Source organism: Erinaceus europaeus, chromosome 18 (genome assembly GCF_950295315.1).
Source record: "Erinaceus europaeus chromosome 18, mEriEur2.1, whole genome shotgun sequence".
In the NCBI taxonomy this organism is placed as follows: Eukaryota; Metazoa; Chordata; class Mammalia; order Eulipotyphla; family Erinaceidae; genus Erinaceus; species Erinaceus europaeus.
The window spans coordinates 67,249,451-67,271,896 of NC_080179.1; the positions used below are offsets into that span (position 1 = coordinate 67,249,451).

The following is a 22,446-nucleotide window of genomic DNA, read 5'->3' on the forward strand; positions in this document are numbered from 1 at the left end:
TTAACAGATACTTAATTGCATACCAGCAGCTTTTAGGTTGCTTGGATTATTTTTAATTCAACTTTAATGTAACTTCTGATTTTGTAAATTTTACATGACTTTCACCCCAGAAAGTGTCCTTTTCGTCTCACTTGCTCCTAGTCAGACTGCCTCTTTCTGTATTTTTGGTCACTTTTTACCTAGTCCACTGGAAATTATTCCTTTGGAACCCCTAAAGGTTTTTAGGAATAGGGTCCCTAAAAACCTAAGTCTAAAACAAATCAGTTTTGTAGCTTTTGTCATTGTCTACCTGTCCTCTGTCCCACTCTTATTGTAAACATTTCTCAACATGTAGATATGTCTACTTATGATAGTTCTCTCTGGGATGTTAATTTTAGTTGAGGCTAGATGTAATTATGATAGTTATAACAGTTCTTTTCAGAACATCAGAATGTAGCTGGAGTAGTGTATATTTATAGTGAGAAAACTTCAATTATTCGTTGTTAGAGATGCTTTTATGCATTCAGCTTGATGAATATAAGAACTACTAAACAGAGGAACTTTCTAAAATGTAGGACTGTACCCATAAGCAAAAGAGCCTAACTAAACTATTATTTGGAGTTCTTTCATTAATCTTTAATTAATTCAGTTTTAAGCTATAAACTCTAGAAGATTCTTTTTAAAAATTATTTTATTAAAGAGAGACCAGATGAAAGCACTGCTCAGCTCAAGCTTATGGTGGTGCTAGGGGTTGAATCTGGGACCTCGGAGCCTTGGGCATGAGAGTCTTTTGCATAACCATTATTCTGTCTTCCCAGTCCAACTCTGAAATATTTTTACCTTAAAAACCAGCAAATTTAAGATAGTAGTTAGGAGTGACAGGGATGTAGGATGGACAGTATTTTGGGAGTGGTAGCTGTTTATAAAGCAAGAGCAGTCCTTCATATTATCTATGTTATTAACAGGTGTTGCCACAGTACTTGTGTGCTTTATGCTATATGGAGACTTTACTTATGCTTTTCGTTTCCCTCTCATTTTCCCCCTGTATTTCATGCTTTCAAATAACTTATAGCACAGCTTCCTTTCAGCGAAACATTAAAAAAAAAAAAAGATAACTTGCCTAAACTTACATGAATATGTTATGTTTCTGTTTGCAAGGGACATCAAAAGTAAAAACGTCTTGTTGAAAAACAATCTGACAGCTTGCATTGCTGATTTCGGGTTGGCGTTAAAGTTTGAGGCTGGCAAGTCTGCAGGTGATACCCATGGACAGGTAAGGATGACAAGTACAACTGTTGAAAAAGTATTGCTCCATAGTTTTCTTAGTATGTCATATCTGGAAAAAGTGGTCTAAAATTTATTGCTATTATTTTATTGGCATCTAATACAGAATGACTTTTTTAAAAAACATTATCTTTATTTATTTGATAGAGATACCCAGAAATCAAGAGGAAGGGGGATATATATTACACTTGCAGCACTGCTTTACTACTCACGAAGTTTTCTTCTTGCAGGTGGGGACTAGGGACTTGAACCTGGCTCCTTGCACATTATAACATGTGCAACCAGCCAGGTATGCCACCACCCAGCCTCTACAAAGTTACTTTTCAGAGTAAGATGTTAAATTTACAGAGGAAGACATTTCCATGTGGCAATGCATGATGGTTAGGCTGCCCAATCATTTAGATCACACAATTCATGAAAGACACTAAACAGATGTCACGGGGTTCTAATCCAAGAATCTAGCACATTGGATTCAGCACATTAGGCTTCATCCCTACAAAGTTCTTAGCATTAAGTCAGTGATTTTAAATTGTTAGTCATTTTACTGTCTATCCTAAGAGGAGTGGAAGAGTCATCACTCCTCTCAAATAAACTAGGTGAATTAAAAAAAAAAATTACTTGTTTGTGGTAAACAGAATCCAGTTAGTAGCAAAACAAAACAAAGTCAGTGTTTCTACTTTAATGTTTTGTCCATATGTTTTTCCCCTTTTGTTGTTCTTGTTGTCTTTTTGTTATTGTTATTGATGTCATTGTTTTGTCCATATTAAATGAATTAAAGACTTTATGGGCATAGTGGTCTTGTCTTTAAAGACACACACACGCACACACACACATGCACGCACTTAATGGTTCATCTGCTGGAGCACCTGCCAAAGCAATGCCCGTATCAGGATGGCTTCTGAGATCTAATAAAACTCATGTGGCTTTGATCACCACCCAGTTTTCTCTCAGTTTTTAGGTGCCTCCCCCCGCCTTCCCTTTTGGGTCTCCAGGGTTATTACTGGGACTTGGCGCAGGCCACCACTTCTGGCCACCATATTTTTCTCTTTTTTTCTTTTTCATTCTTTCTAATTTTTACTAGATAGGATAGAGAGAAGTTGAGAGAGGATGGGGAGATAGAGGGATAGGTAAAGACCTGTGGACCTGCCTCACTGCTCGTGAAATGGACCCCTGCAGGTGGGGAGTAGGGGCTGGAACCCAGGTGCTAGCATTTGGTAATATGTGTACTTAGCCTGAACCCTGTAAGCATTCATAGGTGAATATGGTAGGCACGAACTGAAGCTAGCTTAGTAACCACAGTCACATTACCAAGAAATACCAAATGGTCAGGAACCAAGGACTTGGAGAAAGAGTTCATGAATAAATAAAACATGAATTTTGTACAAATTGTAACGTTTCTCTATTCTTGGCTAATTCTGTTTTATGATGCTCATCTTATTTTCTTTTAACGTTACCTCAATTTATTTTACCAGAGCAGTGCCCAGCTCTGGCTTATGGTGCTATTGGGGTTTGAACCTGTAAACTTTGGTGTCTCAGCCATGAAAAGCTCTTTGCATAACCATTGTACTATCTCCCCAGCCCAGAATATTTTTTTAGGTGCACCCAACAAAGATGTTAGAATATATACTGATTTGTTCCTGGCTGTTTTCATTCCTCAGTATTTTTGAATACCTTTCTGTAGCAGTGCTTACAGATTTTTGTTGTCTTTAAGAGCTGCATCCATTTGTTTAAGCAGTTTCTGCTGATTGTGTTTTCACTTGGAATAAAATAAAATTCTGCTCGATCCTATAGTCTGATGGTCTTAATTGAGCTACCTAATCTGACATAATATTTGGTTTGAATTCTTACTGCAACATTATAAAATGTTCATAAAGTTGTTTGTTTTCGCCATCTTTTTCAGGTTGGTACCCGGAGATATATGGCTCCAGAGGTATTAGAGGGTGCTATAAACTTCCAAAGGGATGCGTTTTTGAGGATAGATATGTACGCCATGGGATTAGTCCTGTGGGAGCTGGCTTCTCGTTGCACAGCTGCAGATGGTAAGGAAAAAATCATTTTCTAAAATATATGTGCATTCTAGACATATATGAACAGAGAAATTATACACAAAGGTAGTGATTTAAAGAACATACTTTAAGGGGGTCGGGCGGTGGCGCAGTGGGTTAAGCGCACGTGGCACAAAGCGCAGGAACCGGCGTAAGGATCCCGGTTCGAGCCCCCGGCTCCCCACCTGCAGGGGAGTCGCTTCACAGGCAGTGAAGCAGGTCTGCAGGTGTCTATCTTTCTCTCCCCTTCTCTGTCTTCCCCTCCTCTCTCCATTTCTCTCTGTCCTATCCAACAACGAATTGTGTCAACAAGGGCAATAGTAATAACCACAACGAAGCTACAACAAGGGCAACAAAAGGGGGGAAAAATGGCCTCGAGGAGCGGTGGATTCATGGTGCAGGCACTGAGCCCAGCAATAACCCTGGAGGAGGAAAAAAAAAAAAAAAAAAGGAAAAAAAAAAGAACATACTTTAAAAATATAGACACTAAGCGTAGAGATTTCGAGGGGGGGGGAAGGTAAGGTAGGCAAGAGTGGAAAAATACTGTTGTCTTTTGATCCTTTACTGCTGCCAGAAAAATTTTATGGGTGCTTTGCATACCTCTTTGATTTCCTTAAACACATTTCTAGCTCCCTCTTTTTACAGATGAGGAATTTGTACCAAAGACTTATGGGTCGGGGGACACTAAGTAGTTCATGTATATTTGTCTTAAACAAGTAAACTGTGAAACCTAGGTCTGAAACCTACTGAAATATGTAGGAAGTGGGCTGCTAGATAGTTTAGGGTGTGTGGAGCAAATCTACCAATCAGCCCTGTGAGAGGAAAAACATCATGGGACCCTCCTGATGTTTAGTTTATCCTCTGTACACAATTCTGTGAACCTGCATTCAGGCACAGCACAGGTTGAACTCTGCTTCCTGCAAAGTTCTCGGAGTATGATGTGGTTAGACATAATTGCCCACATTAGTTACACTCCCTTGTGTCGCACTTTGACTGTAAAGAACTTCAGTTCCTGTTCTTTCTTCTTGTTATTGAAATCTTTGTGCAGGACCTGGAAATGTTTGCTTTTATTACTAACTTCACTGCTGTATTTCTATGTTACAGAATTACGAAGTGTTCTTAAGTACTCTGCCTTTAGTGCTCCTTTAAAGCTCTCCACTCAGTTAGACTGTTATAGTACTTTTTGTTTGATTATGAGAATGTTATGGCAAACTTCCTGACTACTAAACCCCCAAATATAAATTAGCTTTATCTGTTGTAAGTTACAGTTGCTATCTTAGAAGTCTGTAGGAAGGTGCGAGGGAGATAGCATAGTGGTTATGCAAGGAGACTCTCATCCAAATTTCCCTGCGGTTCATTAGTTCATTGTATTTTTTTGTTCAAAATTGAAGCGGAAGCATATTTATCATGTGCTTTTAGGAAGCAGAAGTAGGTCATATGGGCAGATTTACAGGAAAATACATTTCATAAGAACTCTTTATAGGAACTCTTCAAAAGCACATTATTAGATTTGGTATCATGCAGGCTACTAAAGCCTTAAGATAGTTTAATTAAGATGATAAAGTATATCCTAGGCAATCAGTTCTATAGTAAGGTGTGAATTATCTAGCCCAGTGCTGATATATATTCAGTATATGTCTTTGGATAAATTTAAGGATTTGTTAAAGAATTCACAGGACAGAAGTAGTTTTGTGGGAAGGAGAGTTTATCAAGGAAAATTTTCATAGAAAGAGGGAAGGATGAAACCAACATTATTTCTTCTTTTTAAATTTCTTTTTCTTTACTTAGTTATGAATGAGAAAGACAGGAGGAGAGAAAGAGCCAGACAGCACTCTGGTACACATTCTGCCCCAGACTGAACGCAGGACCTCATGCTTGAGAGTCCCAATTCTTTATCCACTGTGCCACCTCCCAGACCACCTGACACTTCTTGAATGCTTTGCAAATGTAAAATAATTGTGCTCAAGTATTTCTGACATAAGTTAGAATTGGGGAGAGGGGAAGTGTAAACATTGCTAACTAACACCCCAACATCACCATAAACCAGAGCTAAACACTGCTCAGGTAAAATAAATTAATTGAGGTAAAATTTGAAAATTGTTGACAATAATTTTCAAACTTGAATGTGACTCATACTCTTGGAAATCTTATAGAATTTTGATTCTGACTGAGTTGGTTTGGGCTGGACTGCTACTTACATATCTTACAAGTTACTAGTCAGTAATAGTGTCTCTAATCTGTTGAAACACTTTAGGTAGCAAAGGTTGAATGGACACCTTAGAAAGTCAGTGCTCAGACTGAACTGTCCAGACATCAGTCTTAACATTTAGGAAGGGTCAGGTTAGATGATCAGGTTACACACATCTTGAGGATTTTTTTTTCTTTTTTTTTTAATTTATTTTTTAATTTATTTTTGAGAGAGATGCAGAGAGAGGGAGAGGGAGAGAGAAGAGAGAGAGAGAAAGAGAGAGAGAGGGAGAGAGAAACACCAGAGCACTGCTCAGCTCAGGCTTATGGTGGTGCGGGGGATTGAACCTGGGACTTAGGAGCCTCAGTCATGAGAGTCTGTTTGCATAACCATTATGCTGTCTCCCCCGCCCTGAATAGAGGATTTTAAGAACTTTATTAGTAAAGTTTAGTAACCCACAGTACCCTGTGCTGTGACCTGGGTTCAAGACCCTGGTCCCCACCAGTGGGAGGAAGGGGAGGGGGGGAGCTTCAGGAGTAGTGGAGCAATGCTGCGGGTTTTCTCTCTCCTTCTATGAAAGCCAAAACAAACAAACAAAACAAAAACACAGGGTGGGGGATGGTATCTGGAAAAAGAACTTAGGAGGTTTATGTCTAAGGACATAGCGGGACACTGAGGTCGTTCATCAGTGACCAGATCTGTCAAGGGAAGAGAATGCAGTGATTAAAAGCATCAACTTTAGAGCTATTCAGACGGAGATTCATTTTTCAACTGTTAACACCTATCTGAGCTTTGTTTTTATTTGTAAAATAGAAGTGATGCTCCATTTGTTCTGTGAAGGTAAAATTAAGTTAATTGGAGTGCTCATCCAATGCTAGTGACTGTCAACACATAGATGCATTTTCCTACTTACCTGAGTAGCTGTAAGGAGAAAGAATCATTTATATTGTTGAATACATCTTAACTTGTCTGTGAAGGCACGTTCTAACTTTTGCTGGAACTTGGCACCCGCATAGCTCTACCATTCCTAGTGGCCATTCTGTCCTCCCCCTTTGCTTTTTTTCTGATTATGTCCGAGAGAGGCAGAGAGATAGAAATTGGAAGTTTAAACCTGGGTGTTTGTGTACAGTGATGAGGGCATTTTGCCTGGTGAGCCACCATCTGGTCCTACATATATTTAGTAAGAGAAACAGAGCATCACTTTTACACGTGGGATGTGGGATCTGACTGGGCTTACACTTGACAGTGCAGCACTTAATTCACTGTACCACCAAACCGGGGCTCTTCAGAGTTGGAAGCCTACCCTTTTATAGTTTGATTGAATTGAAAGGATGGGTTTCTTAAAAAGTATTCTATCCTAGATTTGCAAGTATTGCTATCCAACATACAAAATGTAAGGAAGTTCCATATATAACCTCTAGTGGGTCACACTGTGGTTAAAATAGTTGTGAATCTCTTCTCTCTAAAGCATGTAACAATTGGAAAAGGTGAAATAATACGTTTTAGGAAGCTTGTTCCACTTTGCAGGTCAGGAATATATGAATTCCAATGACTTTCTCTTACATTTCAGGACCTGTAGATGAGTATATGTTGCCTTTTGAGGAGGAAATTGGCCAGCATCCATCTCTCGAAGACATGCAGGAAGTTGTTGTACATAAAAAAAAGAGGCCTGTTTTAAGAGACTATTGGCAGAAACATGCTGTAAGTTAGTTAACTTTGCAAGGGCATGACTTCTATCTGCTTTCCCCTGGGAGGTGATCTTCAGGATCCCATGCTCTGGCTTTAGAAACTTTCAGGGCTATCTCTGCATGTTTACTTTTGAAGGAGATGAAATCATAGGAGCCCTGTGGAGCTTTCATCTCGAGTTTCTGTCTGGACAGCTTCCCAGGGAAAGGAGTGTCTGCCCCCAGCGGCGGATAGTTGGGTAACCTTATTGATCACTGCCTTTTCATAGCTAAAAAAGTGAAGCAGCAAGTTCTCTCCTGTCAGTGGCTATTTCTTTGGATTTTGGGGATTGGAAGACTTTCAGGTTCTTACAAACACTACAACTAGAGATAGGCATAGAACAGAATGGTATTTATTGCCTATTGCCCTGGTTGTATTGGTCAATTACGTGTAGCACACTTTTAGTCTTTATTGCAAGGTAGAAATGCTGATATTAAATAATAATGCAATAAAACAGGTAGACTTCGTTTGGCTTTTTTTTTTTTTTTTTCTAATTTCAGATGGTGGTGCAGGGGATTAACTTTGAACTACTGGTGTCTCAGGCATGAAAGTCTTTTATTAACCATTATCTCCTGCCCCAGCTTTGAAATAACTGGGGCATAGAAATAACTGGCTTATGAACAATTTGTAGTGAGTCTCAAGTCCGGAAAAAAAAAAATTTCTGCATGTAATACATATTCCAAGTGACTGTTAACAAATAGTGTCCAAGTAGACTAATTGTGACACTTTTATTGACTCACAAAAATAGCAATTTCTATATGTAAGTTTTATTTTCTAGTTTAAAAAAAAATTGCTGTGGTTTGAAGATGCTTTGTTTCTTTTAGGGAATGGCGATGCTTTGTGAAACAATAGAAGAGTGTTGGGATCACGATGCAGAAGCCAGGCTGTCAGCCGGCTGTGTAGGTGAAAGAATCACTCAGATGCAAAGACTAACAAATATCATCACCACAGAGGACATTGTAACAGTGGTCACGATGGTGACGAATGTTGACTTTCCTCCCAAAGAATCTAGTCTATGATGGTTGCACCATGTGTACACACTGAGAACAGGACCCTGAACTGGAGCTGTTAAGCCAACAAAACCGCTTACAGTTTCTTTTCTGTGTGAAATGAGTAAGCTGTCTCCTGGACAGACGTTGGAAAGAAGACCCTCGCTGAAAACTGGCTTTGGGAGACTTCCGGCATCGCCTACAGCAGAGACGCGAAGGACATGAAACTAAGAGAAAAGTTGCAAACTCTATAAAGAAACTTTTGAAAAACATGTACATGAAGAATGTGGCCCTCTCCAAATTAAGGACCTTTTGGACCTGGCTAATCAAGTGTTTGAAAACTGACATCAGATTTAATGTTTGTCAGAAGACACTAATTCCTTAAATGAACTACTGCTATTTTTTTTTAAATCAAATACTTTTCATTTCAGATTTTAAAAAGGGTAACTTGTTTTTATTGCATTTGCCGTTGTGTTTCTATAAATGACTATTGTAATGCCAATATGACACAGCTTGTGAATGTTTAGTGTGCTGCTGTTCTGTGTACATAAACAAAGTCATCAACGTGGGGTACAGTAAAGAGGCTTCCAAGCATTACTTTAACCTCCCTCAACAAGGTATACCTCAGTTCCACGGTTGCTAAATTATAAGATTGAGAACACTAACAAAATTTGAATAAATTGATCTATGTTTTATAACAAGGTATTACAAATTCACTGTGTTTTAAAAAAAAAAAAGTAAGCTATGCTTAGTGCCAACTCTTAAGTGGCCATTCATAAAGCAGTGTTTTAGCTATTCTCGTGCTAGCTTGTAATTTAAAGAAAAAAGTGCTGTTGTTTGAAATGAAAAGTGGTGTCATTTCTCCCTCCACCCCCATGTTTCAAAGTTTCATTCTTATAGCCAGTTCCCAAAATATTTCATACTTATTCAAGTATTTTTTTTTTAGGTGTATTGTGTTTGGGGACTATTTGAAAATTTAAAGCATGATTTACATTTTTTAAGTGAGCTGTAACACTGGAAAGCTCTTCATTTTTATTGTTTAAAATAGATTTTTTTTTCTATTTATATATGTAAAATTGTAGTGTATTTCTTTTCACCAAACAGTGTGTGGGACATTCTCGCTGTTTTAGGATCACCTCAGGAAGTGTCATTACCTAGAATTCCTCACTCTGCTTTGAGATTTGTAATTTTTATCACTATATTTCTGCTTGGTGCCATCTTGTCAAGAGTAATATTTGATGTCTGTGGCATATAAGAATTGTCTTAGGGTAGAGATTTAAAAATTATAAGCACAGATTTCAGATGTTACTGCTTTAAAACAAATCAGGGATGACAAGTTAAACTTTTATCGTGAAATATGCAATGACAAAGAGGTAAGCAACGGTAATTTAGCTTAGCTTCTTCCTGCAAATTGCTTTCAAAACTGCTATTAATTAATGCCTTATCCTTGATAAGAAAATGGAACTGATGGTTGGTAGGTGCCGAAGTACTTTTCAAAACAAAATTACATTAGAATTCACTGGATTCATCTTCAGATTGAAGTCATCCTCAAATTTATCCAGGCCAAAACAGCTCCTGAGTTTCTGTATTACTGACCAACAAATTGACAGTATGATGCTATTTACTTTTTTCAGGCCATTAAAAAACCCATACATTAAATTTATTAAATTTTAAATGTCTATTAGGAACTCACTGTGAATGTGTTATCTTCTGATGGCTATTTAACCACATAATACACTACATTTTACATATAGTATGCACTTATCTCTGGGAATAATAAGTTATATTATTTATAAATAATATGTAGGTCAACCGACTCTAAGCAGGGAGGAAAGAAGTGTAATAGCATTGTGTCTGTGTGCCACACACTATATAAAAAATGGTTTTGGTCAATTTCTTGATTTGGTTTTGTTACTACTTTGAAACTAATCAAGAAGGAAAAATAGTAAGAATGATTGATTATACATGGAAATCATTACTCTACTGAAAGCTATTTTCTGTCTGTTCTAAAAAATTGACCCGGTTTTTAAAAATCAAACTACAGCCAAGGAATATTATGATGAATGTTTGGCTTATATTAGCACTAGAGAAGTTCATATAATCTGTTACAGATAGTTTTCTCTGTGTTCAATTTTTAAAAGAAATCCTGGGTGTTGCTTAATTCTAGCTAGCCAGTTTCAAAATTAGTTTCCTTTTGAGAACTATATTAGTGGGAAAAAAAACTTTAAAAAATTGTAATATAAGAAAATACCAGTGATACCTAGTTTTGTTAAAACTTTCTTTTGCAGGGCATTTTCATGTTTGGTTTACAGCATAGTAGGCAAGCTAACAAAGTTTGAGAGCTAGGGATACTGGGAGAAAAAAAAAAGATCAAAGTTGTTGGAGTAAAATGATGACTTCTTTTGGGGCAAACTGAGACCCCAATAATTTTTTTCCTCATGTGTATGGTGCTTATGATGACTCGTCTGTATTTTGCCTTTCTGATATCCATCAGAACTGCTGCTCTGTCATTTTCTTTACCTTGTCAAGATCTCTACTTAAGAAACGTTTGATGATTAACTGCCATAGGACTGATGGGTTAACCAGTGTTTGGCTTTATTCAAAGTTTTTGCCCTGCACAGTTCTTGTGATGTATTTTAGATGCTAGGAAGTTTTTAGCATGTGATGTGTGATTCTTGTTCAAATGTTTATTACAGGTACGTTGGGAACTCCAGAACAGAGACTGTGCTTCACAATTGTTGGTGCCATGAACTTGCACTATCTTTCATGGTAATGTTCTGAAATTACAATCAGGAAGGAAAAAAAAAAAGAAAGAAAATTGAAATAGAGTCATATCTCATGAACTTGAAAAGAAACGTTTCTTTTCTGCCCCTCCCCCCACCTCCAAGTAACTATACTGAAAATAAGATGCAGGTGGTAGGGAAAAAGAAAAAAGCCCAGGCCAGGTGATAAGTTTCGTGGAATAAAGTGATTGCTGTTTAAAAAACAAAGTGCTTTCACCAGATATTTTCCAGTTTCTCTTTTTTACCTTTTTAAGAAATTACTTTTTAGGGATATTTGGTATAATGTGCATAAAATTATTTACTGATTTATGGGCAAACTGATAAAAGTAGCATCTTAATTGAACATCATTTACCTCAGATAATTCAACCAGCAGTACATTTTTTATGCAGTCTGAACCCTCATCCTATTTGTTACCTCTCAAAATATTGGTAAGCAGTTGTTTTAGCTTTACTCTGTATTTCTTGTCAGTGTTTTGGGCACAGGTTGTTGTACTACTGTCAAATTATACTTGCTATTTTTTCCCGCAAGTATTTAACAAAAATCGTTAAAAAAAAAAAAAAAGGCCCCATAAAACCACACCTTGGATAAGTGATTGTTAAATATTGTACAAATAAAATGTATGCTATCCCCATTCCGACCCCAAGTTAAATAAAAAAAAAATGAATATGATATGATTTGCACATGTAATTCTTTTTCTTTAGCTGCAGTAGAGGAGGGAAGGGGAATAGTACCTTTGCAATTTGTACTGAGTTCTATACGTCTGTGATTTGCAAAAAACACTGTCATGCTGAGAAGGGGAATTAGCTGGCCACTTCACTTCCTTCTTGTCTAAGTGAAGTAGATTGTTGTCTCACTGAAGTGTACATGTAGGTCCTTGAGGCTAATTAGCATTAGTTACCTAGGTTTTTTTTGTTTTTTTTTTTTAACCAGAGCACTGTTCAGCTCTGGCTTACGGTGGTGCGGGGGATTGAACCTGGGACTTTGGAGCCTCGGGCATGAGAGTCTGTTTGCATAACCATTAGGCTATCTACCCTCCACCCCCAGTTGTTTTTTTTTAAATTTTTCTCAAGGGTTATTGCTGGGCTCTGTATGAATCCACCGCTCCTGGAGGCCATTTTTCCCCCCTTTGTTGCCCTTGTTGTTGCCTCGTTGTGGTTATTATTGCCATTGTTGATGTTGTTCATTGTTGGATAGGACAGAGAGAAATGGAGAGAGGAGGAGAAGACAGAGGGGGAGAGAAAGATAGACACCTGCAGACCTGATTCACCGCCTGTGAAGCGACTCCCCTGCAGGTCGGGAGCCGGGGGCTCGAACCCGGATCCTTACTCCGGTCCTTGCGCTTTGCGCTACATGTGCTTAACCGGCTGTGCTACTCCCCGACGCGCCCCCCCCCCCCAAGTTTGTTTTTAATGGCAACAAAAATTTGATTTATGGAAGATATAAATTTCCCAGCACTTTATTAGTTCAAAGAATTCTGGCTATGTCCTTTAGGGTAATCAACAAGAGAAGCTAGCTTTCTAAAAGGCGAAAACATTGACACTCAATGTTAAAAAGTCCATGGTTTTCAAAGAACATAGACTGGAAAAGGCCCACACTGTCACAATGGTTGTGACAGCTCAGGCCATTGGAGCCTCCACTTGACATGAAAGCCAGAGTGGAGATTGCATGGAATTACCACAGAGAGAACAACAGTCATCCACAACGTAGTCTGCAAACCAGTGAGTCCTGAGAAAGTTAATAGTAAGAAAATGACGGACATCACCCTTAGAAGTTTGCTGTTTTAAGGACATTGCAAATTTGGTTTAAGTAATTTAAGAGATGCTATATAAATTTTAATGGGGTGGGCGGTGGTGTACAAGGGTTTCAGTTCCAGCTCCTGGTCTGGGGTAGGGTTGGGGGTGCTGTGTTGGTGGTGGTGGTCGTCGGGGAACAGGACTTCACAAGCAGGGAAGCAGTGCTGCAAGTGCTCTAACCCCAGACCCCCATTTCTGTCTATATCAAAAAGGGAGAAAACGGCTGCTGGTCTAAGAGGCGGATTTGTCATGTCGGCACTGAGTCCCACTATAAAACGTGGGTGCAATATAATAATCAATTTTAACTTTCTTGTTTTGTTTTAGGGAACACAGAAAAGAACACCAACATTGTTCTTCCTCTCTTCTTTTCATGGTATTTGCTAACTTATAATTTGCTTGGTAACTCTCACTGAAAATAAAAGCCCACCTTGATACACCTCTGTGCTAATGGGCCACATAATTATAGCTAGCTCTCAGCCTTCAACTGAAAACAGCTGCAACCCTCAAGTCAGCTTTTTTAAAGAGAAAACTACGAATCAAGCGTAAAATTCTTGCACAGTAGTGGTGGTGCTACCACCATGCATTGCTAAATGCTTTGAAACACTGTCCTCTTAAAATCTATAGACTCTTCCATAGAACCAGTATGAAAGTTTTAGCTTTAATAGACACTGCTCAGATGAGTGAGAAGCTACACGGTAGATTATGGAAAAGACTTTCCTACCCAAGGCTTGGTGATCTCAGATTCAGTCCTGGCATCACCATAAACTAGAGCTCAACAGTGATGTGGATAAACAAATTTAAAAAACAGAGACTGCTGAAAACCAAAATGCTAGTGCTATGTATACATAGGAAGCAGAGAAGAAAATACATACTAAAAAAATAGGTTGCAACTACTAAAATATCAGTTACATAAGTCTCACAGTCCATCTTATATATCTGAAGGTTTTATTTTATTTACTTTTATGCCTCCAAGGTTATTGTTGGGGCCCGGCACTCCGAATCCAGTGCTCCTGGAGGCATTTCCCCCTTTTGTTGCCCTTTGTTGTTTATCATTGTTGGATAGGACAGAGAGAAATCGAGAGGCCGGAAAGACGAGAGGGGGAGAAAAAGACACCTGCAGACCTGCTGCACTGCCCGTGAAGAGACCCCCCCTGCAGGTGGGGAGCTGGGGACTCGAACCGGGATCCCTATGCTTTGTACCATGTACGCTTAACCTGCTGCCCTACCGCTTAGCGCCCATATCTGATGGTTCTTTAAAAAGCATATAAAACACTTTTAGAGCATACTTTAAAAAATGAGTAGTAAAGACATGTTAGGCTTCACCTCTTCGTAGCAGGGCCTCTAGTTTTGCTATTATAATGGTAAGTTCTTTCACTGTAAGTATCAGCACAGAAATATCATTTGACAAAAGGATTATCAACTGCACAAGGGTATGGACTCTGCCATTTGCAAACTTTCTCTTAAGAAAATCACAGTCAAGTATTGTTGAATTAATGAAGTCACGACTTAAGCAATTAACATAGTATGAATAAGCATTCACTTAGGAATGTTTATTAAATTCATTTTAAACATATACCGTTATAAATATATGGGATTAAGTGCTTGTTAAATGAAATTCTGACACTTTTGGTGTACAGTTGGTTAAAGAATCAGAAAAAAAAAATCTTACAAGGAATTCATGTGGTGTGTCACATCTTGAAAAATCTAGAAAAAAATGTTCAAACCTTTGGTTTTTTTTCATCATGTGAACTCTCTTCTGGACACATTGGTCAGTCTTCTGAAGTTGAAGACTTGGCCCGGAATGGAATCTAAAATTTATGGGTACAAAAAGGAAAATGCAGCACAAGAAGATAATTCATCACATCAGCTCTTCTTTGTCTTTCTCTCATCTTTATTTGCTGGATAGAGACAGCCAGCCAGAAATCAAGAGGGCAGAGGGAGATGGGGAGAGAGACACCTGTAGACCTGCTTCACCATTTGCAAAGACTTCTCCCTGTAGGTGGGGACTAAGGGCTTGTACCTGAGTCCTTGTGAACTGTAACATGCACTTAACCAGGTGCTCAATCACTCGGCCCCCTTCTGGTTCTTTACTACAATTTATAAAAACATCTGGGTTGGGATGGTTTTGTTTTTTTTTTTTAAAGCACTACATAAGAATTTCAAAACACGGGAGTCAGGTGGTAGCGCAGCGGGTTAAAGCACAAGGACCGGCTTAAGGATCCCAGTTCGAACCCCTGGCTCCCCACCTGCAGGGGAGTCGCTTCACAGGTGAAGCAGGTCTGCAGGTGTCTGTCTTTCTCTCCCCCTGTCTTCCCCTTCTCTCTCCATTTCTCTCTGTCCTATCCAACAATGATGATTACTAACAACAATAATATCTACGACAATTACTAACAACAATAATATCTACGACAATAAAACAAGGGCAACAAAAGAGAGTAAATAAATATTAAAAAAAATTATATAAAAAAAAGAATTTCAAAATACATGGGCCATCTCTAAAACAGTTACTTCTATTTTGGTACTGCTTCTTACAACATAATCTTAATCACTGGAATTGAGAATCATATAACTGGTTATTATTCAAATTGCAAGACAGTTTAGATACTATGTATAAGAGTCCCCCACAAATAAAAAAATAACACATATAAATATAAGAAAATGTAGCAACAAGTCTTTTTAAGTACAACAGCTTTCAAGTTCTTTGGGAAAGTAAGTCTGAGATTCCCTAACTGAAGCCACTGGTTACACTTATAACCAGCTCAGTGAGGATGTTGCCCACTGCCTTACATCTGTAGGGCAGTTGGGGTATTTCTGCAAAGCATTCATAATCTGAGTATTATCCAAAAGAAGCTTCATCAGCTGGTACTCTCTCTGTGCATTTACTGAAGTTCTTTCCAAGGGCCTTATTAATTCTAATTGTTGTAAATGTTCAAAAGCCTGAAAGATAAAAGAAATATTTTAAGCTGATTAGGAAGGAGTAACAAAACACTCAAAGAACAGTTGTGGAGTAGAAGGCCAGGAAAAAACAAAAACTAAACAATACTTTCAAACTATCTGGTACTCAAAATTTTCATTTACATTTACATTTTGTTTATACCTTTGGAGATTGTGTAAAAGATTCTGTAGCTGTGTAAAAGTTTAACACAGCTATAGAAAGGGAGAAGGAAGGAAAGATGCCCATCGGGTTATACCAACCACCTGACCCTATGAATAAATAATTCAGAGATACAGGCATAGAAAACAGGTTTGTGTTTCCTTGAAACAGAAATGTCTGAATAAAAAAAATTAAACTTTTCCTTCTATTTTCCCCACCTTAGAAAGTCTGTTTACTCTCTGCTTCCTCTTACCTGCAATATTTTTCCTGACCTTGATTATTCTTTGGGTATTTAAGTAGATTTTAAAAATATACTTTATTTCAATTTTTTTATTAAAGATTTTATTTATTAATGAGAAAGGTATGAGGAGAGGAAGAACCAGACACTACTCTGGTATAAGTGGTGTTGGGGACTGAACTTAGGACCTCATGCTTGAGAGTCCAGTGCTTTATCCACTGTGTCACCTCCTGGACCATCTTATTTGGATTTTTTAAAAATTATCTTTTATTTATTTATTGGGTATAGACAGCCAGAAATAAAGAGGGAGGGGGATATAGGGAGTGAGAGAGACAGAGAGACATCTGCAGCCCTGCTTCACCACTTGCAAAGCTTCCCCCCTGCAGGTGGGGACTAGGGGTTTGAACCTGGGTCCTTGTGCATTGTATATGTGCGTTCAACCAGGTGCACCACTGCCCGGCCCTTTATTTGGATTTTCCAAAAAACATTTTATTTTATTTTCAGGAGACATCTGCTCTGACTGTTCAGCTCTAGTTTGTGTGGTGTTGGAGAATAAGCCTGGGACCTCAAAGCCTCAAACATGAAAGCAATTGCATGATCAATGCTGTCTCTCTAGCCTTTTATTAGAGTAAGAAAATAAATCACTAAGTCATGACATGTTAACTCCCCTCTATGTATACATGCACTTTTTTTCATATTCCTTAGCATCTTATTTTCATAGTCTCATTGTGGAAAGATATCTCTGAGACAGATTCTTTATATATCACAGAAATTCTTCTGGTGGAGAGAGAAGTCAGTCATAAACCATTCACCTCTGACAACACCAGACACTGTGAAAATTGAGTGGGGCTGGATAAAATTGAGAAAATCTCAAACATTTCCAGGGAGCAAAAATACTTCCCTATTTAAAATGTAGAAACAAACATTACAATGTTCAGAGTTTAAATGTTCAGACCAACTTTCCCACTAGGAAGGGAGCTAAAGTCAACTGCTAATACGCTAAATTTCCTTTTGTTTTCAAGAACTGAGAATGGCAGGACAAGAAGATAACTTGCTCAGTGGAGTGTGTGCCTTGCCATGTGAGTGGCCTGAGATCAAACCCTGGTACCACATGAAAGAACCACAGCACTGGGAGAAGCTCTAATGGTATGCTATCTATCAATATATATGAAATAAGAAGAATGAAAAAGGGAACTGTCCATGTGTGAGAACCCTGGTTTGGCTGTAAACATATTAAAAGAAATGACACTGCCCTCTACTCACATTGTTTGGTTGCTATTAGAAATAAATGCTGGCCTAGGGAAGTAACAATATTAATGGTTATGCAAAAGACTTTCATGCCTGAGGTGCTAAGGTCCCAGCTTCAATTCTCAGCACCACCATAAGCCAGAACTGAGCAGGGCTCTGATCTCTCTGTATTTCTTTCACAAGTAAATAAATATATATTTTTTAAAAAGTAAAGGGACTACAATGCTTAAAAAAAAAAAGATATGCTTAAAGTCCTTTAGAGAAGATAGTCATTGGTAAATACTAATTACTTAAAACTATCCATCACTTAAATTTACAATTCAATTAACTTTGTCATTAAAGTTAATTTAAAAACTGATACCTGTGTTATTTTAAAACTGATTTTTGAGTGAAAATGTCTCAAGTATAGTTAAAATAGTTTTATAAACTGCTTCCACTAAAAATTTGTGTGCTCTAAAGAGCATTTCTAATGAATATTTAGTGGATTATGATGTGCTTTGAATACAAACACACCGATTTTTAAAGACAATACAAAAGAAAATACTTCATTAAATTAAGAAATGCAGACAGAGAGAAAACAAAGCAAGACAGTGGGGGAGGGGAGGGTGCTGAGAACCATGGGGTCCTGCTGTGTCATGATGGGAAAGGGTCCAGCTGGGGGTGGGAGTGTTTGACAGACAGCTTTCATGGGGTGAGGTCAGAGATGGCACTGGACTGACAGCCATTAACACCCTAGTAAAAATCATAAAATCAACAGAAAAAAACCCTTTCTGTATTACTACACTGATTGTAGATAAGCTCAATCTTAAGATTATCAGATATACAGTGTTTATTATAGTTTCACTTTACTATGTTTTTGCTGACAACAAAAATTCCAGAAGTGTACCACGTGGCTCACAGGTCTATCCTTAACTTCTACACATAACAAAACTGCCTTGATATGAGCTCGCTGACTGGTAAGACTTTCGTCTATCACCTTCTTACTCATTCACATCTGCATTTTTATATCACAAAATTGTGGGATTAACAAGCCAATTTTAGCGTTCTATACAGAAAGAATTTGCTATTCTTCAGTGAATAGCAAAGATGCAAGTACAACAATAAACAGTAGAGGGCAGTGTACCTTCACAAAATGAAACTGGCTGCATCAAAATTAAAAAGTTTTATGTCAACTTTATACTTTAAAATTGTTTTCTAGGATAAGTACATAATGCTTCAAAATAATAATACAGTCATGACATATACAACCAAAGTGAATGTAAGCTTACACATCTGCAGAGAGATTGCTGGATTAAATCTTACCTTCATGACAACAGGTTTCTCAAAATTATAAACAGAATGTGCTTTCCTCTGAACAAACTTCTGAAACTCTAGACAGACAGACATCAATGGCAAACATCAGTGCCTTCAAGCAGCTGGGTAGTCAGAAAACTACTATCAACATTTCATCTCACCATTATAAACCATCTGAAAATTAAAAGGCTCCTCTTCATAGACGTCATTTAAGTGTTTCATTGCTATTATAAGACAAATTTCCAAGACTGACAGACCTATAGGAAATGGAAATAAACTTTGAGTTCTAGCTTGCTTACTAATACAGATAAGATTGAAACAAATGTCCTTCAAAAAGAATAACCTAGATCTTTTTTTAAAATTAAAAAAAAAATTATTATCTTTATTGGATAGAAACAGCCAGAAATTGAGAGGAAAGGGGGTGATAGAGAGGAAAAGAGACAGTCACCTGCAGCCCTGCCTCACCACTCGTGAAGCTTTCTCCCTGCAGGTGGGAACTGGGGGCTCAAACCTGGGCCCTTTTGCACTGTGATATGTGCGCTCAACCAGGTGCGCCACCACCTGGCCCCAACCTAGATCTTTATTTTGAAGGTGTGGTCAATACCATCTATGCCCAGGTTTAAGAGTATTTTCAGTCACTGTTACCTATGTGATTATTGTTATTATTTTTCTTTTTTTAAAAAAATATTTTATTTTATTTATTCCCTTTTGTTGCCCTTATTTCTCCTTTTTCTATCAAAGCATGCTCATCTCTGTTTTATAGTGGTACAGGGGATTAAACCTGAGATTCTAGAGTCTTAGGCATGTCTGTTTCCATCACCATTATGCAATCTCCCCCACCCTAGCCTCTAGTATCTCCAAAATAACAAACAAACAAAAAACACTACCTAAACTTAGAGAAATCTCTTAAGAAACAGAGACAATACTAGCAAGGACTTAACAATAAGGCCTATAGTAAACAACACTTACATGACTTTAAATTATAGACCACTTGATTTTTTTCAGACTCCTTAACCCCCTCGAAACTATACCTAATATTTCTTTTCTTAGGGGAAAAAAAAAAAAAAAGCTCATTAGATCTTCAAAAAGGACAGTGATCCAAAAATGGCTGTAAGCCGATACGGCAGCACTTGCAAAAGTCATCAAAACAGACTCATGGCAAGGAAGGTGGTGTTACTTCTTCCCTTTCTCTCTCCCTCTCTCGCTCTCGTTTTCTTTTTTAGAGATTAGGGAGAAGCAGAGTGAGAGAGAAAGCAAGCACTACAAGAGGAACAAGACAGAGTCCGGGGGTCACTCCGGCACCCCGCCAAGGACTACTGGGCGCTCAGGACTCAAGTCCAATGCTTGATCCACACAGTGCCTTCCAAGCCTTCAATTGCTTTCACTTTAACTGGAAGAAATAACAGCTTTCAAAGGGTATTTTGTATACAACCTATGATTCTGAAAAATATTCTCCAAAAAAAATGTTCCAAACTGTCAGAGGAGCCTTTATTAATCGGCATACTCCTTACCATGTACAATGTTTGCTTTCGAGTCCATGCTACACAGTTGGTTTGCCTCCATCAGATCTGCTGCAGTTATAAACGGGTGTGATGATGTTACACGATTTAAAGCCAGCATCTAGGGAAACGTGGGTCAGAAAACAGCTGCATGTTTACACTGACGTTGTGGAGGCAGGACGGACCCAAACTGGTTCGTGTGTAGAATCGACTCTTAGGGGCAGTAAATACAATACCTAGGAAAGCTACGGAGTGTATGAGGGGTATATACTTTTATGGCACTACCTCAATTCATATGTCACATAACTTTATAAATGGAAAGGTCAAAGCAGTTCTTGCTCCTCTCTCCATCTCTCCCACTCACATTATCTTGTCTATTTACAAGTCAAAGAAAAAGAAAGAGAGCGAGAGAGCGAGAGCATTTGCAGAGCACATGCTGCACCAAGCCCAAGGCCCTGGATTAGAGCTCCAGCTCGACACAGACACATTGGGAGGTGGGAGGTGGTGGGGTGGGGAGTGGGTGGTGTCAGTGGATGGTGGATGGGTTCTACAGTATCTTCTCTTTCTCCCAACTCGCAAATAAAGAATGAAATAAAATGAAGCCAGAGAGGATGTTCTGTGGTGACTGGTGTGTATGTGTTCTCATTAAAAAAATAAAATAAAAATGAGAAGGGTAAGAAGATAACAGAAGTGGTCCAGGAGGTGGTGCAGTGGATAAAACATTGGACTCTTAAGCATGAGGTCCTGAGTTCAATCCCCAGCAGTACATGTACCAGAGTGATATCTGGTTCTTTCTCTCTCCTCCCGTCTTTCTCATGAATAAATAAATAAAATATTTTAAAAAAAGAAGATAACAGAAATAGGCGAGAATGCTATCCAAAGTCTCACACAAGCTCCCAAAAGGGCAGATACGTAGATATAATATATGACTTGGATAAGCTTTTTGTTTGTTTGTTTGCTTTTAGCTGGAGGGCAGGAGAGCATGAGGGAGGGAGGGAGTAAGAGGGAGACGCACACTGTGGTATTGTCATGCGTGAACCCGGCTCACATGTCTGACAAAGTAGCGCAGTAACCAAGTGAGAACCAAGTGAGCTATGTCACTGCTCTGGCCCTAGTTAAACATTTCATTATACAATCAAGCAGTTAAAGGTAGTGTTAAGTGAGAGACAGGATTAGTTATTCTATGTTTGATTATATGAAAAAATAAATAAAAAGCAAAATTACACCCAGAAAACTTTCCTAGAAATAAGAGTCAACTCTTAAATTAGTTAGCTTTGAGGCTCATCAAGATCAGAGGATTGAATAAACTGCCAGGCTAGATAATGCTAAAATAAATAGTAATATAACTTATATTTGAAGAATTGCAGTTTTCAAATATTTAAATGTAGTCATGTAAGTATCTGAGCGTGGAAGCATGCCTGACAGAGTTAAGGTTGAATTCAGGTGAACAATGAGTGATTTCTTAGTGTGAGTTCAGGTGAACAATAAGTGATTTCTTAGTGGGAGTGTGTTCAATTCCCCATGTCACCAAAGGCTAGAGCTGAGTTATGTTCCAGTCTCTCATGAAAATAAATAAGCGTAGCTATCAAGAACAATGAACTCACCTTCTCTGACCCATCTTGGACAGAGCTAGAAGGAATTACGTTAAGTGAGCTAAGTCAGAAAGATAAAGATGAGTATGGGATGATCCCACTCATCAACTGAAGTTGAGGAAGAAGATCTGAAAGGGAAACTAAAAGCAGGACCTGACCAAATTATAAGTAGGGCACCAAAGTAAAAACCCTGTGGTGAGGGGTAGACATGCAGCTTCCTGGGCCAGTGGGGGGTGGGAGTGGGTGGGAGGGATGGGTCACAGTCTTTTGGTGGTGGGAGTGGTGTTTATGCACACTCCTAGTAAAATGTAGTCCTATAAATCACTAGTTAATTAATATGAGAGGGGGAAAATTAATTGTATGTCTCGAAGTTTTTTAAAACACAGACTCTTTTTAATATATAGGCTGTGTAATTGATATGCAGACTCTCTCAAAAGCCTAGACCAAGTAGATCAGAAGCAACCAATAGCACAGCTATTTACAAGATACTGGGTACTGTACAGCAAACCCTAGCAAAAGGACTTTTCAGAGTTAACCCAATTACCAAATAATGTGATGATAACATTAACTATCCATTGTGTTTTGGAACCCTAAGGCAGCAGGAACCTCACATCTCCACTATAGAGCTTCTACTTCCCCCAGTCCTAGAACCCTTGGATAAGGCCCATTTTCCCGTATGCCTCTCCCAATAATAT

The 22,446-nt window shown here is 38.4% G+C and overlaps 2 protein-coding genes across 9 annotated transcripts in view; one reads left to right on the forward strand and one right to left on the reverse strand.

Moving 5' to 3' along the window:
• ACVR2A (activin A receptor type 2A) overlaps positions 1 to 8,790 on the forward strand; it is a 91,743-nt gene extending 82,953 nt beyond the window's left edge. The window contains 6 exon segments of the mRNA XM_060178093.1: positions 856 to 877; positions 908 to 926; positions 1,136 to 1,252; positions 3,164 to 3,302; positions 7,067 to 7,197; positions 8,046 to 8,790. Coding sequence (XP_060034076.1) covers positions 856 to 877; positions 908 to 926; positions 1,136 to 1,252; positions 3,164 to 3,302; positions 7,067 to 7,197; positions 8,046 to 8,240 — 623 coding nt within the window. The 3' untranslated portion in view covers positions 8,241 to 8,790.
• Positions 8,791 to 9,533: 743 nt separating this feature from the next.
• The window catches only part of ORC4 (origin recognition complex subunit 4), a 60,874-nt gene continuing 47,961 nt past the window's right edge, over positions 9,534 to 22,446 (reverse strand). For 3 of the 8 annotated variants that reach the window (XM_007522231.3, XM_060178086.1, XM_060178092.1), the window contains 4 exons: positions 20,172 to 20,280; positions 18,822 to 18,917; positions 18,670 to 18,737; positions 14,308 to 15,724 (listed from right to left, as the gene is read on the reverse strand). In XM_007522231.3, the coding sequence (XP_007522293.1) occupies positions 15,536 to 15,724; positions 18,670 to 18,737; positions 18,822 to 18,917; positions 20,172 to 20,280 (462 nt within the window). In that variant the 3' untranslated portion in view covers positions 14,308 to 15,535. Of the gene's footprint in view, positions 10,988 to 14,307; positions 15,725 to 18,669; positions 18,738 to 18,821; positions 18,918 to 20,171; positions 20,281 to 22,446 lie in introns of those variants that run through there. The other 5 variants (XR_009546001.1, XM_060178090.1, XM_060178089.1 and 2 more) reach the window with 5 other exon arrangements.